Source organism: Amphiura filiformis, chromosome 6 (assembly GCF_039555335.1).
Source record: "Amphiura filiformis chromosome 6, Afil_fr2py, whole genome shotgun sequence".
In the NCBI taxonomy this organism is placed as follows: Eukaryota; Metazoa; Echinodermata; class Ophiuroidea; order Amphilepidida; family Amphiuridae; genus Amphiura; species Amphiura filiformis.
Genome location: NC_092633.1, coordinates 42,246,913 through 42,267,361, shown reverse-complemented (window position 1 = coordinate 42,267,361; position 20,449 = coordinate 42,246,913). Strand labels below are relative to the sequence as shown.

The 20,449-nt window shown below is 38.0% G+C and overlaps 1 protein-coding gene across 3 annotated transcripts in view; it reads right to left on the bottom strand.

Moving 5' to 3' along the window:
* Window positions 1-20,449, bottom strand: part of LOC140155434 (tripeptidyl-peptidase 2-like) — a 100,295-nt gene that overhangs the window by 64,114 nt on the left and 15,732 nt on the right. For all 3 annotated transcript variants that reach the window (XM_072178283.1, XM_072178284.1, XM_072178285.1), the window contains exons 3-11: window positions 16,638-16,733; window positions 15,561-15,668; window positions 14,251-14,375; window positions 13,376-13,473; window positions 12,686-12,906; window positions 11,460-11,536; window positions 3,111-3,238; window positions 1,701-1,800; window positions 679-812 (exon numbers count right to left, since the gene is read on the bottom strand). In XM_072178283.1, the coding sequence (XP_072034384.1) occupies window positions 679-812; window positions 1,701-1,800; window positions 3,111-3,238; window positions 11,460-11,536; window positions 12,686-12,906; window positions 13,376-13,473; window positions 14,251-14,375; window positions 15,561-15,668; window positions 16,638-16,733 (1,087 nt within the window). The remainder of the gene's footprint in view (window positions 1-678; window positions 813-1,700; window positions 1,801-3,110; window positions 3,239-11,459; window positions 11,537-12,685; window positions 12,907-13,375; window positions 13,474-14,250; window positions 14,376-15,560; window positions 15,669-16,637; window positions 16,734-20,449) is intronic.

The following is a 20,449-nucleotide window of genomic DNA, read 5'->3' as shown; positions in this document are numbered from 1 at the left end:
GGGACTATCACGCTACCATATGCATAGTCCATGATAATTTGTAGGCCAAGGCACATCCGTTTCAATATTTATTGCAAATGGATACTCGCACACTAATATAGTGGCTACTCTTATTTCACACAATCAAATAGTGTTGGGCATCGCCATCAAGTGGCTACTCTATTTTTTCTTTTTCAAACTAATGAGTTTGTTTTGTTTTGGGGTCATGGATTTGTACGTAGTCACATTAAATACATTCTGTGTAATTTTACTCAATGCAAATCGTATTTTACTTAAGCAAATGTTACACATTATGATATTAATTCACTTTTTACTGCAATCGTTTATTACTTTCATCTAAAAACATGTTATTTTGCTGCTGATTGACCATTTTAAGGGGCAATGGAGACAGAACTAACCACAATATTGATGGTACACTCTTATGTTAATGTCTTTTATTTGTTCCATTTGCTACAATCAAAGAAAAAATAGTTGGCACACTGCTCTTCTAGTTTGGTAGGTTTAGTAAACTATCTTTGATGAGAAAAACAAACCTATCCCCATTCCCCCTCAATCAATGTCAGGGAAACTGGAGAGCCCTATGTCAAAAGTACTTTCATTAACATTGCATTAGGGTAGAGGGGTGATATGCTGGAGTGAGCCAACATCTGTTTCCTTGATTGTTTAATTCCAGCTTACCTATTCCACCACAAGCATTAGGTGATGACATAGATGTCCCATTCATAAGTTGTGACCCTCGTAATGTCCAGTTTGGTACCGATGTTATAGCGCCCCCAGGGGCACAGATGCTAACTCCTAAAGATCCGTCAACACTAAACACGACGCAAACATAAAACATGTAAGCCAATTGAGAAACAACTTAAATAATTGGGATCTGCATATATTTGACAGTGAAGTGGCCAAGTACATTACATGATGCTAGGTTATCATCAGGATCTCAGTAACAAGGAGCCAGTCATATGCTATCTGGATTTGAGTCTATTCCAAAGCATGGGTGTGATTGGTGCTTTAAGAAAAAAAACCCTTCGCAATGAAATTGCGAAGCGGAGCGAGCGGAGCTCTCGCCTGTTGCGGGTGGGGGTCCAGGGGCCCGCTTAAGGGCCCCTGGTGGGTTCCAGGGGCAAAGCCCCGGTGGGGGTCGAGGGGGCGAAGCCAGAGGGGTTTTACACACTTGAGCACCACTGGAGATGCAATTTCATGGGGTAAAATGCAAAAATGAGAAACTGTTAAAATACTTCACTTCACTATTATCTGTGAATACATACTTCCAGTATCATATCATTCACATACACATGAGAAATTGCATCACCATTTATGCACAGTACAGTGTGTCTATAAATCATCCAGTCAGGGTTCTAAGGAATTTTCATTTTAAAATTGGAGATTTTCTCATATCCGGAAACTGAAAATTCCGGAAATGTGACATTTCTGTTAAGCATTTAGCTCTTGGTCCAGGGCCACTCCAAAAGCGCCAAAAAAAAAAAAAAAATTAAAATTGTTTTTTTGAAAATCCAGATTTTTTTTAATCCCAAAAATCGAAACCGGAAAAATCACACCCTGCCAAAGAGATTAGACATAAAGAGAATGGACTTCGAATTACCTTCAGGTACATAATGCTATGTAAATACACCATAGTGGTTTGTCACATGAAATGCGCACTGAGGTCACTGCCACATCAGGATGAAAAATGGTATACTTACCATGGTCCTCTAGATGACCATGTAAATGCCATGCCAGGTAATTTTTCTCTAAGTGAATATTCAGCTGTCATCATTTCAGGTGACACATATGCACCAACCCCTGCAACAAAGCACATAGTATCTTAATTAATCTTTAAATTAGGCTTTGCAATCAGGCTTTGCATCTTCATGGTGTGTTTACTTTAATAATCCCCCAATACAGGGTCCAATTTTCCAAATATTTGTGAAGTTCCATCCTATTTACCCACTTCATATATACTGCAGATCTATGTTGCCTGTCAAGCCTTTATCAATCTATAGATATGAATAATGACATTTCATTGGTTAATACCCAATTCATATAAGACAAAAAAAAAAAAAGAAGGTTCGTCTCAAAGCTCACATGCGCATTTGTAAAATTGCGCGATTTGAAAAAAAAATTGCATTTTGTATTTGTTTTCAAACCACTTGTGAGCTTTGAGACAAACCTGTTTTTTGGCCTTAATTTCGTATTGTTCAGTTTTCATATAATTGCCGAACAATATATATAGCCGTATCAGCTCTTAATCAGCACCAGCAATCAACAGGTCTCGAAACTCTGCATACTTGTGTTGTATTGTAAATTGCAGCCCTCGATTAAGGATCTGAAGGGGCACGGCAACATTTTTAGCGCAAGTTGATAATTGCCTTGGATTTTTACTGAAAAGGCAAGGAAGCGCGGCAGTTTGTAATATTTCAAGAGGGCATCATGGTAACTGTTGAAAATTGGAGAAGGGCACCAGGGCAATTTCTCAAAAGTGAACAAAACACACACAAACATAGATAGATGATTTTATATTGAAGGGGCAGGGCCGGGTACCGACGGCAACTTCATTAGAGGGCACGGCAAGTGACTGCCTTGGGTAAAGGACATATTTTGAGGGCATTACGGCAGTGGGGATAGGCACCCACAGAAAAATGCCATGGGTGCCGTGGGTTAATTCGAGGGCTGGTAAACTGTACTGAAGATACAGCAATTACCCGACATCGTGCCACACGCTAACTGTGCATCACACATTGGCAATGGTGCGCTACATTACATGAAAACTGTAAAAGCATGGATTGCACTGGTGTTATTTATTATTTATTTATCATGTCTACTGAATGATAAATTTGTTACCCTCTTTGTTCATGCAAAACGAACAATATCACTGGTTTGAGGTCATTTCACACTCCGCCAAAGGCTGACAAACAGAGAGACACAAGTAAATACAAACAAAGAGTCACTAAGAGTCAAAAAGTGACAACTAAACAAGTTTGCAAAAACAAAACCACTCAAAACAACATTGGACAGACATCTTAATAGACACACCCACATAATTTACACACACACCCACCCCCAAACGTACATGTATATGTCAGTCTCTCTTTTATTGCATGTCTTTTACCCACCTATAACACTTGTAGTGGTACCCCCTGGGCACCCTACTGTTGACATTGCTGGACCATTGTTCCCTGCCGATGACACAAATATCACGTTGTGCTTGTTGACAGCCTCTGAAATGATGTCACACACTCGTCTTTTGGTGATGAAATGAAAATAAATTTGAAATCATTTAAGTGAACAGATTTGATGGTAGAAATGATGCAGGCATGATTAGGTCTCACTGAAATCAGCACTATTCATATTGGGTTTAGTAGTGGTTCCGGGGGCACTTACATTATGTGATGGACACCATGCTCATGTATGGACTCTCGAAAACGCACCCTAAACGAGTATTACTCAGCGCGTGCAAAACATACCCTAAACAAGTATTTTGCCATTTTTTTAACACTAAGAAAGAAAAAATTAATGTTCAGGTTCTTGTTTATTTAATATAAGTAGTTTGATGTTTCTTAATGTTTTACCCTACAATTTGTTCTGATAGAAGCCAAACATAGCCTATTTCACCCTTTTTTATTTTGCCATTAAACTTTGGTACCCTAAAAAGGCCTAAGCAAGTATTTTGCTTGGAAAAGTATGCCCTTTTTCCTGATTTTTGGCGTTTTTGACACCCTAAACAAAGAGAAGATATCGCTAGTATCCCTGCATACAGCAGAACTCGCTCTGAATTCCTCCGTGTTCGCAAGCGTTTCAAATTACACCCTATTCTCTTGCGTGTGTTCCCGCCTGAAACTCCCCATCTTTGAACTCAAATATAGGCATTAAACCTGAATCGTTAGTGAAATCAAGACGATCCCTGGTTCATAGTGGTTCCCCTTCGTGTCCATGCTCATTTTTTTCACTAACGATTCAGGTTTAGACGGCAAAACAGTCAATGAAAGTTGTCCAAATTTCGCAAAATTTGCTGAATAAAACGGGATCAGCCAAATGTATACAATGCAGCGATCAATCGATATCTAGCTACCAAGTTGTAAACAAACCCGAGGTCACGAAACTCACGAGTGGCGAGTGGACAGCGAGTGTGACATTTCCTCTGTAATGACAGAATCTGCTATGAAATTGGGAAAATATCAAGTTTGATCGCATGTTTTGGGCTATATTGGTAAGTATGAGTCTTTCTGTACATAAGTATTCGATTGTTACTTGGTTTGAGCCCGGTTACGCGGGTCAGAGAGAGTTTCTTTGGCTGTGTTTGGTTGCATGCATTCGCATGTACTGTGTCAGTGTGTGTACGTAAAGAATGTGGATATTGCATTTTCACATGCCGTGTCGATCATAATATGAATTTTATTTCCTTCTTTTTCCGAATAAATACTTGACTTGGTGGTTTGGTTTTTATTCTGATGTTTTGCAGTACATCCTTTATTGTTTCTGAGATGAGATGACTTCCGGATACGGCAAAGAATGATATTCGTGCATTATGTCATCATTCATCATGACAAAATCAGCTGTAGCATTGCTGCACGTAGCATACTTCATGCTTGTGATCTAATTGTTGGCTTTGTATTTTCATGTCCATTGTTATAATTATTTCTTCTTCAAAGAATATTTTCCGAATAAATAGTTGTGGGTTGGTTTTTAATTCTTACAAAAAAAACTCTTATAGGAGCTGAGATGAGATGACACCCGAGTGGTGCATGCAAATTAGGAATGTTATGAATGTAGTGAAATCCTAAATTTCCAATCTGGTGTAATGTACTGCATCATGTAGGAAGGGTAAACAACATGATTGTTTTTTCCTTTGTAATATGTTGACTTGACAGAGCCCAACAACAACAAAGTTCTACATGTAAATTGGTTGTCCAAATTAAACACAAATAATCCACCTGATGAATTTCCTTTGGAACTCGTGTTTTCAGCCGGGAAGTTAAAAATTTATGTGTATACAAAACAGGGCAAAAAATCATCATTCAAATACAAAATACAAAAAAGGGGGTAATCCCCCAGTCGGAGATCTCCCTCTCCAGTCCCCCCCCCCATATGCCCAATCAGACAAAAATATCTGATGCCGCCACAACTGTTCAGACTGTATAAAATTAGTGCTGTAATTTGATTTTCATACTTATAATTAACTAAATTGTTTTTTGTTTTTTTTGCTGTATACACAGGTGATTGCCCCACCATGAAACGGCCCGAGGCTTCAGACCGTCATCACATGGAAAACGGTAAACCGGAGAATGGATATCCAGTTTTACGCCTTCAGCTTCCGAACTACCTCAACTCCATCAACGTAGCACCAATGATAATACCAGAAATCCTAATCCACTCTCCCCAAAATACTATCGAATTCGAAAAGTATCATCGTATCATAACAGATGCAGTCTTCCCAAAGACTGCACAACTGGAAATCGCTCCCGTATACATGGATATTAACTTCCATTAGACTCTACGCTGCTTTACATGATGCACTTGTCAGCTGCTACATGTCAGACTCAACACAAGTGGAGGTCACTTCAAATCATCCCAAGTCACATGGTTAAAGAATACAGTAAACATTCCTTAAATAGGAAGCCCCCCAGAGCAGTTCTTCTGGGGTGAACAAACCTGTCTGGTTATCAAATTAATCAGTGACAAGGTTATCTCTGAATCAGACAGATGCTAATTGATGTAATAACATTAAAACATCAATTAGCATCTATCAAATTCAGAGATAACATTGTCACTGATTAATTTGATAACCAGGCAGGTTTGGTTCACCCCAGAAGAAATGCTCTATGGGCTTCCTTTTTAACCATGTGACTTGGGGATGATTTGAATTGACCTCCACTTGAGATGAGTCTGGTATTTATTCCTATTATTTGAAATGAGACACATGTAGCAGCCGACAAGTACATCGTTTTGATATGGATGTGCACATATGAACAGTTCAAATACTATTGCAACCATTATTATGTTTTGTTTAATCCAAGTGTGTGGAAATATTGGAACCAACACATAATAATGATAAAATTGGATGCTTTACGCCCAATACTTATTGGTCTCGCTATGAGTTTTAAAATATTGGACTCAACTATGTCTTGTCCTATATTTTAAAACTCGGTCAATCCAATTTTATATCAAACTTGAGTCATAGCTGCACTATGGGAACCCTCATGTTGTTGAAGGTCACATATGAGGTCAAAGTTTATATGAGGTCAACTTGTCAAATTGGCTGAAAATGAAAAAAAATGGTTTAACAAAAATGCGACAATAATGTTTCACATGAGTATTTTTCTAAACATGTTGAATATGGTACTGAATTGTTCATTTTTCCATTTTAACACAATATTCATTGTACTGTAGTGCATAAAAAATCATGTACATTAAAAATAAAATAGAAATTAAATATAAAGTGTGGAAGCACTCAGTATCTTTCAGTGTGTTGCAGTACATTTGTAGCATTGCTTAAACTTTTTCAGAGGGCGGGGACAAGGCAACTTTCATAGGGAAATTTGAAGAAAATGGTCAAAGAAGTACAGAAAAAGCCTAAATATTAGGTGGTCAGCACGGGGGGGTCACAGGGGCAGCTTGTGCCCCACCCCAGCTATGCCACTGTTGTGTTGTATTGAGTAACCTATTTGTTGTCAAACAAGGACAGGGGTGATGCTATATGTGTAACCTGAGTGGGTGACTTATCATGTTGGGAAAGGGGTAAATATTTTTAAGGCAAGCTTCAGAGGAAAACTGATAACATTCAAAATGTCTTGCTCCCTATGTATATGTCCCATCACATGCTAGGATGGGTTGCCAAAAAAGTTTGATGTTTATTATGTGGCTGTCAATTGCAATCCATGCCCCCTCACACCTGCGACTAGCTAAGACTTTTTGGGGCACATGGAGTTGTTACACAGGGCGCCCAACTGTCTCAATCAAAAGTGGCTCATACCAAGCAATTCTGGGGTCTCCCCGTCAGTCCGAACACGTCTATCCGAACCCCTGTCAGTCCGAACGTCATTTCATGAAAAGGTGACTTTTCTTTTTTTTTTAAATGTCATTTCAGAAAAAAAGGAACTTTTTTAAGACGTTATTTCAGAAAAAGGCAACTGTTTTTTTTAAAGTCGCCATTTCAGTAAAAAAGGTGAAAAAGTAGGTAATGGTGAATCCAACGGACGAGGACACAAAACACATCAAGGATCAATAAATGATACAAGAGGATACCTTGAATAAGAACAACAGGAAAGAAAAAAGCAAGGTACACCAACTTGATGTGGGGAAACAAGTAAAATGCAGACTAGACAGTATGCAGGGAGACAAAAAACAGCAAATGTAGGCAGAAGAAGTAGGCAAAGTTCGATAGCCAAATTTTACCAGTTCCAAGGCCCACAGAAGTAAGTGCTGAACCTGCAAAAACAACAAGGATCAATATGGTAATACAAAACTGCACTAGAACAAGTGATGAAAATCACTGTGCATATAAACAGACACGCTTAACCAAACATCAAACATTGCCAAAAATTGCCAATTCCAGAGCCCACAAAAGTGTCAGGAAAACAGTACACTGGAAGTGATGAAAATCACTGTGTACATAGCAGTCAAACACAGAACAGACAAAAAACAACCGACGTTTCGAGCAGATAAACTGCTCTTCTTCAGGGACAGACAACAAAATATAAAGCAAACAACAAAAACTACATGCTGTAGTTTAAAAACAAATTCAAGTCAAAAATTGAAGGCAAGTTCAAATTGAAATAAGTAGCAAAAAAGACAGCAAACTCAGAGCAAAATAAGTTGTGTCTTAATTCTCTCATTGAGAGCAAATTCACTACGGTAGTGAATTTGCTCTCAATGGTAGTTGTCCCCCTGCATACTGTCTAGTCTGCATTTTACTTGTTTCCCCACATCAAGTTGGTGTACCTTGCTTTTTTTTTTTTTCCTAAAAAAGGTGACTTTTTATTTAAAAAGACGACTTATTTTTAGAACGAGAGATTTTTGTAAAAAATAGCCATTTATATTGAAAATGTGCCTTTTTAAAAAATAAGACGTCTCTTTAAATTAAGTCGCCTTTTTAGAATTAAGTCGCCTTTTTAAAAATAAGACGTCTTTTTGAGGTTTTGGATTGACGGGTTCGGATTGACGGTGTTTCGGACTGACCGGGTGACCATGTCCCCGCAATTCTAACAAGTTGACAGCCCTGTGACTGTGTTACATCACTTGGCCCAGGTACTATTAAACGAGTACAGGGCGTTAGTCTGACACACCGCTAGTCCGACACTCCACTAGTCCGACACGCCCCTAATCCGAATCTGAAATGCACTGCACCAGTCCGACACGCCGCTAGTCGGAATCTAAAATACTCTGCCAGTCCGACACGCCGCTAGTCCGAAAATGAAAAACACTGTGCTAGTCCGAATCTGGAAAACACTCCTTCAGTCCGACACTGCGCTAGTCCGAAACTGAAAACCGTTGCGCTAGTCCTAATTTGAAAAACACTGCGCTAGTCCGAACATTAGTAGTTTTCAGTTTCGGACTAGCGCCATGGTTTTCAGTTTCGGACTACCGCAGTGTTGGACTGAAGAAGTGTTTTCCAAATTTGGACTAGCGCAGTGTATTTTGGATTTGGACTAACAGTGTGTCGGACTGAAAACTGCTTTCAGATTTGGACTAGCAGCGTGGGACTGTTGCAGTGGTTTTTATTTTCGGACTAGCGCCATGCTTTTCAATTTCGGACTGACGCACCTCTAAGTATAGGGAATTTGTGTTGTCGGACTAACGGCGTGTCGGACGAAAGCGGTGGACCCCTATTAAACTAGGGGAGGGATTGCAATTGACATCCGCATTAATACCACACCTCAAAAGTTGATGGGACCAGGGATAAGACAATTGGCCGTGGCGTGGATTCATATGTTTTGATACCATATCCAAAAGTCAAAGATTGTTCATTTGTTTACATGTGCATAAATAACCATTTAGATTTACAATTGGGATTTTTCAAGTAGGTCCCTAATATAGTCAGTATTCTGACTGAGTGAGATATGAATTATGATTGCATGTGATGTGATATGTCGTGCCGAGAAGGGTTCTGTGTGCCCGAATATCGTGAAATTACGGACTGCATACATGCCCGAATATCGTGAACTTATGCAAATGTCCATAAATATCTTGGAATTGTGCCCGAATATCGTGAAAATGCGACTTCTGTGGAACTTCCGTTGATATGAATGTATGTATGCTACGCGCCACGGTAGTGGAATTCGACAGGTTCATGATGAAATTTAAACTTCAGAATGACCATATTGCTTTATTGTGCAACAGTTGGACTTGACATACCCTGGAATATTTATTGGTATGTCGCTTTTCTACTGAATAATGAAAACATTTCATGGTTCTCGAGCATGATGTTTTCTAATTGCGATCCCGCTCGGTCCACGGTCATTGCATAGTAAACACAAGGTAAACAACTGCTGAGAGAGGCAACTGATCAATCGATACCCGATAACAACGTATCACGTGATATCACGTGGTTTTAGCAAGGTTTTAGCAAGTCGACCGCGGCAACCGCAAAGGATCATGAATACTAGCGATATCTTCTCTTCCCTAAACAGGTACAGCACTGTACTTGCCCAATGCTGAAAAACAACCCTTTTTACTTGTTTTTTTACACGAGCATGGTGTCCACCTTGAAATACAAGTGGCCCCCCGGGAGTGGTTCTATCAAACATGAAAACAAATAACCTTGAAGACAAACAAAACTTCTTTTAACGCGGCTGTGTACTCTAGCCATTGTTTCTTTCTCAAAATTGAGTTTTTATGATATGTTTGTACCTTGTTATGTTTTTTATAAATACAAGGAATGAAAATCCAGATTTGTAAACTCCAACTGCAATATTTTAAGGATTTTATTTCACTATTCCACTCGTGTTTGAAATTGAAAAGGAAAGAAAATCTTTGTTGTACCAGCAAGGTACACGCGCGCAACAACTCAACACGCTATGCGTATTGCGCAATTTGTTAACGCACAAATCGCTGACGATACGCCGACGCTTATCTGCATGCGTGGCGCATCTTATGGAAACACCACGGAAGCACTGATTTCACAAAAACCTAGTGGTCAAATGGCTCCGTTTTAGCTGATAAAATGTGTTTTTTTTCAAGTTATTTCCCCCCGATTTAAATATCAAGTTATGAATGGATTTCGCTCAAACTTCTCAAGGGGCTGTGGATTTACCCGATATTCACGTAATATAAGTTACAAAAACGAAAACTGTCGCATTCTCCTGTGAGATTCGATGAAAGTGCAAAATATGACCACTTTAAACTTCAACGGCCATTATTTCAATGTTCATTTTCTCGGTAAAATGACGATTTAGGTAATACGATAACTCAATAAATACAGCATCTATAGGTAAGCAAATATGATCATCGTAAAAAGCATGATCGACTCAAGAAACGGTTTTCTCATTTTTTATATTTTGGTCTATTTCCGATTTTGGGCATCATTTTGTGCAAATAGGCGCTTTTGAATTTTAAAAAGTTCATTTTGATGCCTTATATGGTCAATATCTCAAAAATAAGGCCAATATCAAAAAAAAAAAAACCCGTTTTGGAATGGAGCCTCAAGATTGAGCTAAAACAAAATAAAATATTTTGGAAAGAGTGTTTTTTGTTATGATGTACCTAACAAATATTGCCAAAAACTCACTTTTTGTGATTTTCTTCAAAATTGTTGTTTTTACCCCAAATCTGTATTTATATTAAGATTTATTGATGTCTTGCCTTCATAAAAATTTATACTTTTATATGTTTTGCGCGAATAATTACAAAGTTATTGCACTTTTACTACATGCATGTCTGAGAGTACACAGCCACCTTAACAACTTCACATCTTCAGTGGGGTGTATTGCAATCAGGTTTGCATAATATGTACTAGGCATATGCCTACAACATACTACATGCGCATGCATCTATAAGCACGTTCCTCGTTATCAATACTCGTAATAATGTAGAACTGTCTAAAGCCTGATAGATGACATCTGAAACCCATTTGTCCAATCACGTTTTGTGCTTATAAACTAGACCACGCCCACTGAATAAAAATCAAGTATGCTAATGTCTACCTACACCCTTTTTAGCATGAATTATTTCTGCTCAGCACTATTAATCTTCAATATCTTTGACTTGGTTTTGACTTAAAACATGTGAGAAGAACATAGTATTTTCCCTACACTAGTTTTTATGCTAAATGGGCTATTCCAGATGAAATCCATACACCCCATATGGAAAACATTACCTTAATCTTCCACATAGAGAGTGTGAATTTCAAATGGAGTCACCCATTCAGGCAGCCCCGTTTGAAATTCACACTCCCTATGGAAGTTTAAGGTCATGTCTCCCATAGGGGGTGTATGGTTTTCAATTGGAATAGGCCAATGCCAGCTTACCCTGAGTTGGGCCAGTTGGAAGCTTCACCGTAGCTAAAATTGACTAGGTCTGCTTTCTGTTCTATCACTGCTATCATCTAGAAAAACAAAGTTTGAACATGACATTTATCAAATGAGATTCAGCAAAATTTGAACATAAGGTTATAAAATCATAAAGTCATTTTTGATTTATTTTATGAATCTGTACAAAAAAGGCAGCAAAAGCCATTTTGTAATTTGCATAAGAGAGATTGTTGTTTGGTGCCATTTTGCAAATATGTGACCCCTCAGCACAACTGAGCCCTGAAGTCGCCAATCATCATTTTTGAGATATTCAACCAAAATATTCTGCTTGAAATTAGCTTTAAAATGATGTATATCATGTCTATAGTACTTGACATTTAAGTAGTGAAAAATCAATAAAACAGTCAATAAATCCTTTGTTTCCTATTGTTTATTGTTAAGTTCGATGGAGCATATCTCAATTGTAGCACTGGCGACATCCGGGCTCAGTTGTGGAGGATGGTCACATATAAGCTATCATTTAATGAATTTAATATTAGGGAGCAGGATAACATATTCATTACTAGTTAAGGACTTTGCCTTAGGTGCAAGAGGTCCCGGATTCAACAGGGCTGTCAAGTTTTTGGAATTGCTTGGCGTGAGACACTGTCGAACAGAGGCATACCGGGACTGAATTATTATTTGCCGACTACAATGTTCATTTTGACCCATGATTATTTGAGCCATGGCGCTCAATCTAAAAAGTGTGGGGGGTAGGGACAACATTATTTTTACGATGCTTGAGATTTTACTCATTTGACAGCTTTATACGTGAGGTTTAATATATATGCGTGAGATTATACTACCTTGGCGTGAGAACGTGAGAAAGTGACCCAATGCGTGAGACTCACACCCAATGCGTGAGAGTTGACAGTCCTGGTTCAATTCCCAGCAGAACAAAAACAAATCTTATCCGCTCTTCCCATGCGTGGCTCATCTGGTCAAAGCTTGGGCAGATGAACCATGATAAAGGACCTTGTTAGAGTCGGTTGCGATCAGGGTAATAAGCATGATTGTTTGTTGGCTACACTTGCCTGTCCTACAAAAATACCTGACCATGTACGGCAACCCCCTCCACCAGGTCACTTGTGCCTGGCCGAAGTTTCTTCAGCATTATCTCCTAGATTTTAGCTGTAAATGCCTAGATATGCTTAAAATATAAAATAATTGTAGCACCTACTTACCGCTCTAACTAATGAACTGCCTGTCTCCATGGAACCCAGTCTGGAATCCCCAATTTTAATAGCTAATATCTGTGCCCCTGGTGCTATGCCATTCTTCTCTGGGTTATCTGGGAAGTGAGCTGCTGCGATACATGCCACGTGGGTCCCATGGGCTCCAGCATTGGTGACGATACTTAATATGTTACCGTCGTCGTATATATTGACGGAATAATTTAACATATCTGAAAGGAAATAGATTGTATGTAATGAAGTTTAAACAATTTACAAATTTTAATTTACAGATCTTAAAAGATCTGAGCACAATGTCATTTTTGTACATCATCAGATCGTTTCAATCACCAGAATTTGAATACTTCTGTATTAATTTGAGAAAAGTAATAGTTTTGGTAAGTTCCCTCGTCTCTAACTTTCTGATCATTTTGATAACTCCCTCACAGAATCAGAGAATTAAGCCAGTTAACCTTTTTTCTCATTTTACTTTTTTAGGTTATTTTTCATATTTTCTTACTTTTTAAATCTTGATGTGGCAGTGTCGTCAATGCGTTGTGACAACTGTTTCTTGCGTGCATCTATACACCGTCTTTACCGTGTACATACCAGCGATTTGAGCGAACACAAGCAATTTGTAGCTGCACCCAATGAAATGCACACTGACATCACTGCCACATTAGGGTGTACATAACTCCTTACCAGAACAAGTGAATGTAGCATACTGTTGTGACTCCCTATAGCTTGTCATTACCACACATGTTGCTAGGTCTCCAGATTCACTGGTATCCACAACAGCCCTGGAGGAAGAAGGATAAACACCGTATTCGTTCCATTAACCCAATCTTCTGTTTTTTCTAATTTGAAAAATTATTTTAATTTGAAATATTATGTACAATTGCATCAACCTATTTGAATATTCAATTAAGGCAAATTCATAACGGTCATAAGAACATCAAGTGCCATGTCAATTTAAAAGCCAAAATATATATCCTTGAATATTTGGATATCACACCTTTTTATGTCTTCAACCATAACATTTGAAATGTCATACCATGCTTAATACTGGAATTGAAAAAATAAATCCTAGATTTAAAAAAATGTTAATCTTATAAGCAGCCTAGTATGGCCTGCATTAAAGATAAATCTCTAACTAGCCTCTCTATTAGCATATCAACACCTGCCCATTAGATCCAAACATATGGCTTCATCACTAATCATTACAAGTCTTTGCTCTAGCTGCAATAGACTACTCTGCATGCTAGCCATAGGCCTCAACATAAAAAGTCAAAGTTTTGAGATATTTTCTCAAAATATCAAGAGCTATCTTAAGAACCACCAAACCAATAGCACGCTTGCTTGTACTCATTTTAATGCATTTTTCATGCTAATTCCAAATATGGTCATGAAAATTTACAATTCTGAAATTTTTAAATATTAAAAAAAAAATTGAAACTCGTCGTCTGCAGTTGACACCCGTGTGGAGAGAGTCAATGAGCGTGGAGTAGGCAGGCAGGGTCACAAGATCAAGCTCTGTTTACAACTCTTTCAAGTACTCTCAAAGTGTTGATCTTTACCTCCATGTCTGCCCATCATTGAAAACAACGCAGTCGTACACTGGGCCTGGGTCTGAGTATTTCTTATCTGCATTCTGTAGGATATCTAGCTTTGCTGACAGGTCATCTCGCAGTAGTTTATCCTCCTGAGCATGGAGGAAACAAAAAAAGTTAATGCTTTGCATGCTAGCCATAGGCTTCAACATAAAAAGTCCCAAGTTTTGAGATATTTTCTCAAAATATCAATAGCGATCTCAAGAGTTTCTGAACCAATACTAGGCTTGTTTGTACTCATTTTAATGCATTTTTCATGCTGATGCCAAACATGGTCATGAAAATGTACAAGTCTGAAAAAATTGTCGTCTGCATTTGAAACCCATGTGAAGAGGGTTATAATGACCTATAAATCCTCTTGAATCTCTCCTTTATATCACTTTTCTCTTTCTTTAGTGTCATCTCTGTGTTTGTTTCTCTCTCTCTCTCTCTCTCTTGTTCCCTCACTCACACCTCTCTCTTTCCATAATTTATTCATTAAAGACATGCCACCATCTGAGTCAACACATTTATGTCAGACTGCTCGGCCACAAAATCCATTTTCTCTCTAAAATCTGTCTTCTCCTGTTTCCCTCCTCACTATTTTTGTCTCCCACTTCTCTTTTCAAACCTCATTTGTAACTTTTAATATTGCGACTAGCAAAATATGCACCAACGTCACTACTAAACTTGAGGTGAAACAATATATTTAGCCATCTCACTTACACTAAATCCATGAATAACTTACAATTCATATCGTGGCAGACTCATGAAAATATTCTCATGTCACCAGTGTTATAAATATGCCTCAAAATTCAGCAAAGTTACAGGCCTGGGTGAAAAGTTACCAGCCCAAATTTTGTTGTTGAGCTTTTAAAACTGTTATCTTGTTACTACAATTCAAGTAGGATTTAAGCTAAATATGTTGGTACTAAATGACTATAATTCACAGAATAGAAATTCAGCTGGTCAATGTAGCAGTTGAAATGTTTCTTGCAATATCTAGAATTTGGATCTGAAGCTGGCAGACCGGCGCTATTTTGAACACTGTGCGCGACTGCCTATTGGCACCTGTGTACCGCGCCATTGTGACAAGATCGTGTTCTGAAGTTTTAAATATACGCTTTCAATAACAAACTTGGTCAAAAGGTCAATTGGACAAAACTGTGCAGCTTTTGCAAAGTCCGCCACTTTTTTAACACATCGTTTTCTGACTTTTCTCAGTCAGTTTTCTCAACCCAAACAGCTGACGAACGAGGGCATTAGTCTACATCTCGCCATTTTTGACCCAGACTTACTTGTTTTGTGACAGATGGATGAGAACCATCAAATGCATCTAATTTTCGATTAGCTTCAGCCAAAGCCCCTCTGTGTACAGGATCCCAATGTTTCTCCCTGCGCTCTTTCTGTAATCAGAAGAATAACACAAATAATAATAAGTGTCTTGGTGACCATATGTGACACGATCTGGGCCATGGGGGCCAAAGGAGGCATTTTTGAAAATTGAGTTAAGTCTGTAATTATTACATTATACTTACAATAGGCTATCATTTACTGAAAACACCAAAGGCCTAGAATACTTGGTTCTAAACTTATGAAGTTTTTTGATGTCTCTTTTCTTATGTATTTTATTGTTTTTTACTCCATATTTTTACCATTATCTTAGTTTCAAATATGCCGCCTTTGGCCCCCATGGACCAGATCGCGTCACATATAGAGTGATCAACCCTCACAAATAAGCAGTGAGTTTTTGTTACTGTGTAAAGTGCGTAGTGCATACATGTATGTATGTCATGAAAGTCCCAACTTACACTCAAGTGTCAATTTGCAAAAGCGTGCATCAGACACACAATTTTTTTGGGTCACAGCCTCTTCCAAAAGGGGTCGTGGGATATGTTGGAAAAAATAAAAACAATACATCTCCTGCATTCAAGTGCAGGGTACCTACCATCATATTGACCCATTTTAGTATTAAAATTACAAATTTGTGCACGCTTCATGTACATTTGTCATTGTTCAAGTCATTCTGGCAGCCAGACTGCAGGACGACTTGGAATTTTGCCCCTTTGTACACCAGTGATAAGTTTCGGAAAGTACAAGCATTTGCATAAGCTGCGGATCATGACATATTTTTCTTTTGAAATTTGGGTCACATCACAGGGAAAAAAAAGTTTGGGAAGCCCTGTTGTATACATTCAATATTAATCCATGATTTTACGAATATCGCCTATTACAAGCTGAACAAAGTACATGTCTGTACATTCCACTCTTCATAGACAACAAGTGATGATGGAAAATCCTTCTGCTTGGTCACCCCCATACACATGTAAACATACAATTTTATTCATCAATAACTGGATAATTCAATGCAATACCTGTATTCGTTCCTTGAGTCCTTTAGGGTACAACTCATAAGCATTCTTTACTCCTACATGGTACTTATTGGTAGGATTCTGCCAGCTTGTAGGAATCTGTAATATAAGTACAAGAAAAGAAACATACATTTTAGTTGCTGGTGCAAATTGTGGCTCAGATCCAAGCAGTATGTAAGTGGGTAAATATTAAAATAGAATAGTAATACTTTCTATAATTTCAGACGCAGTATATATAATCAGTATTCTGGTATAAAGAAATAAATGGACACAAGTTTAGAAGAAATTAATTGAGACATTGCGATTTCCAAACGTAGACATCGGACGTCACGTTGATCTATTCAAAACCACTCTCCTGTATTGAAGCGAGGTCACGTATTTAGCTATTTTTGAAGATATTCCACGTCTTAAATCGGCGTAGATACATCGTTGAAAATGCACAAAATTTGTCCATTTCACAATATATTAAAGACAGTCAAAGATAATGAACATATGAAGGAAAGTCTAATTATTATTATGATCCTTTTTGTTTGTAACAAATCATTATAATAAAGGTACAGCGATGTGTTAAAATGGACTAAATTTAAGCGCAATATTCACACGCAGAGATTGCCCATTGAAATGTGTGTGATACTTTGCGTTAAAAAAAAATTACATTGCGATTTCCCATTTTGGATCCAACGTAGAATAAAAACGCAGATGCTACGTTGAAATATGCTGATTTTACCTCATGTCTAAGTCCATGCAACGCGCCCAATTTTCAGGACGAAAAAGTCTCATTTTGAAAGTAAAGTCATGATGTATGTATGTAGTGATCTTTAATGTACAAAAATATATGTTTTGGGGCAACTATAATTTTGGGGAGCAAAAAAAACAATTAGGTTTAATCAGCATGTACATGTAGGTCAAAATTTTAATCAAAATCAAAAGCGGTCTGTTTGAATTTATGCAGAGACTCAGCTTACTGCTATTTTTTCATCACTATGCCCTCTATCGACCTAGATTAGAAGCTGTTAGATTAGATCAAATATCATAGTCTTTATTCTGGCTTTCTTGTTCTCCTTCGTGACGAATGAGCACAATCCAGTCTGGAAACGAGACTAGCAATATTCAACACCGTATTAACGACGCGAAAAACGTGACGCGAAAACGTGACGTGCTTTACGTGCTGCGTTTGGAAAATCGCAATGTCTCTAATCATTCATTCTGCTGCCCCATCACCTTATTACATTTATCCAAATTTTTGCTCCTCATTTTAGCCACAATTTCAACATTGTCAACTTTGGTGTGATTGGATCACCCTGTAATCACATGTCACATTTAGTAGATCATGCCATTTTTCAATACATTATATGAACATACACATACATATTTGTAATACAAGGATCCTAGTTGACATCACAGCATCATGGGTGTCAATTCTTGGGGGGGGGAGGGGGTGTGCCCCACACTTTTTAACAAAATGACTCATTTTATGTTCTTTTCAGCCACTTTTTGACAATTCAGGCTGAATGTCCCCCCTTTTTTCCTCCAACATTTCAAGAGGGAGTGACGCTTATGATTGGTAATATACCAACATTTATTTTCTCAAGTTATGACTCTAATAAGAAAACCAAAAATTAATCCTGAAAACATTTACTTTACTCTGTTTATAATATTGACACAAATATTTCAAATCATCCAGAACTCCCTCACACTCATGTTGCTATCAGTATCACTAGATGGTGTGTGTACCAAAATATCAATGACTATATAGGCCTACATGTAAACATGTAAGAAAAAGATGTATGTAAGATACACACAAGACAATGTGAATGTCAAGTAATGGAATTCAAGATGTGTCATGGGGTTCTGGTACCATATGGGTTCATGACTGTTGGTTCAACTCAAATGATGCACAAGTTATGAATTTGTAAACACTACATGTAAATTGCATTTCAAATTATGAATGAAATTTACATCTCCAACTACATGTTCACAAAGCTAACAGGTACACCTGTACATATGTATATCCAGATTTAATAATCCCTTTCACACAGGGCCGTTCTGACCATTAGGCCAGGTAAGGGGGTCGCCTAGGGCGGCAAACGCAGAGGGGCGGGAAAAAAGGGCGAAAAACGAAAAAACGGAAATGGCAAAAAGAGAAACAGAAAACAGGGCGGAAGGGGGACCTGAGAAACCTAAGAAACGGGGCAGAGAAAAGGAAAGAAGACACAGGCGGAGAAAAGAAAGAAGAAATGGGCGGTGAAAAAAACAGAAGGAAAAAAGAAAAACAGAAGAAAAAATTGCGAGAGCGACGCGAGCCCTGCTTCGTGGTCAGATTTTACAAAACTTGTGCCCCCCACTATCAAATTCGGATTGACGTCCTTTGTGGGCAGTATACAAATAGGTCAAAACTGATGAGTTTTCAAGGGGGTATCCTAGAGTCCGAAGTTTACCGTTTTCTAAAATCCATTTTCCGTGTTGTAATCCGTGTTGTAAAATTTGTAAATCCGTGTCATGAATAAAGCTTAAAATACATAAACAATGATATTAATGTCATAATAAAGTGTTCAATATCGCGATCAATATGCTCTGATTGGAATTTTCTCACGAAAATAGGCCGACTATTACAATGTTTGGAGGGATATAGGGGTTCATGTCTTGGTAATATTCCTTTATTTCGGTATTATTAAACAGTATTTGTATCATAAAAATTGACATACACAACTCATGATTGTTTTTAACATTTAATTATTTCTCTTATCTTTTAACAATTTTTGTCACATCATACAAAAATGTCATTTTCCGTGTTGTACCTCCGATTCCGTGATTTTCTTCCGTTTTCCGTAAAACGGAAAACTTCGGACTCTAGGGTATCCCCCTTAACACTTTTTTGGTATGCTTTGGTGGGGCGAACGCCGAACAGTGGTGGGCCGGTAGGGAGAGGCTTTGCCTAGGGCGGCAAAATCCCTAGGAACGGCCCTGCTTTCACATTATTTATGCGTTAAATTCACAAATCAGGAATCAGTTCTAGGCTATTAATTTGAATCTGAAAATAAGACATTTTAACATCACACATTTTAGCTATACAATAAAAAGACACTTGATAATTCTGTTGACTCGTTGTATCTAAAGGGGGCTCTTACATACATTTTACATTTATACCAAGCTTATTCACAGATCTACATAAGTGCCTACATGTAGTGCATACAAAACTAATGCATAATCTGAATAAAACACAACTTGCATCTGAGCCACTTCAGGAAAAAGTAACACCTGAATTTTATCTTGGTAGAGTAGATTACTGTATATTCATCCATTAGATAGTATACTTTGGTATAAAACGTTAAATCACACACTGTAGCATACAAATTGCCAATTTATTTCCCGTATAAAATTCCAAAATAACTTTGATTGGCGTAACAGAAAAAAAAAAAATTAGGGTAGGTCGGTAGGCACTTCTTTTTCTTTTTTTCCTTTTTTACACACTAGGTGGTTACCCGTATTTCGCGATTTTCGGCTATCATGGTTATTGGCTTTTGCAGATCTTAAAATGAGGGTGTGTCCTAACAGCTGAGCTCAATTGCAGCTTTGTGCAATTTGACCTGACTTTCGCCCCCAATTTGAAATTTGACCTGACCTCTGACCTGGATGACCTAACAAACGCAAACCTGAGCTTTCTTGGCCAAAGATATATCGGTACCCACCCACAAAGTTTGAGCTCCATTATATGAGCAATTTGAAATTTTACGCTTTTTTTGACCTATGACCTCTTAACCGTAGGGTCTGACTAAAAGGTCACCATGGAAACTTTTGTTTGTTTATCCAAGGTC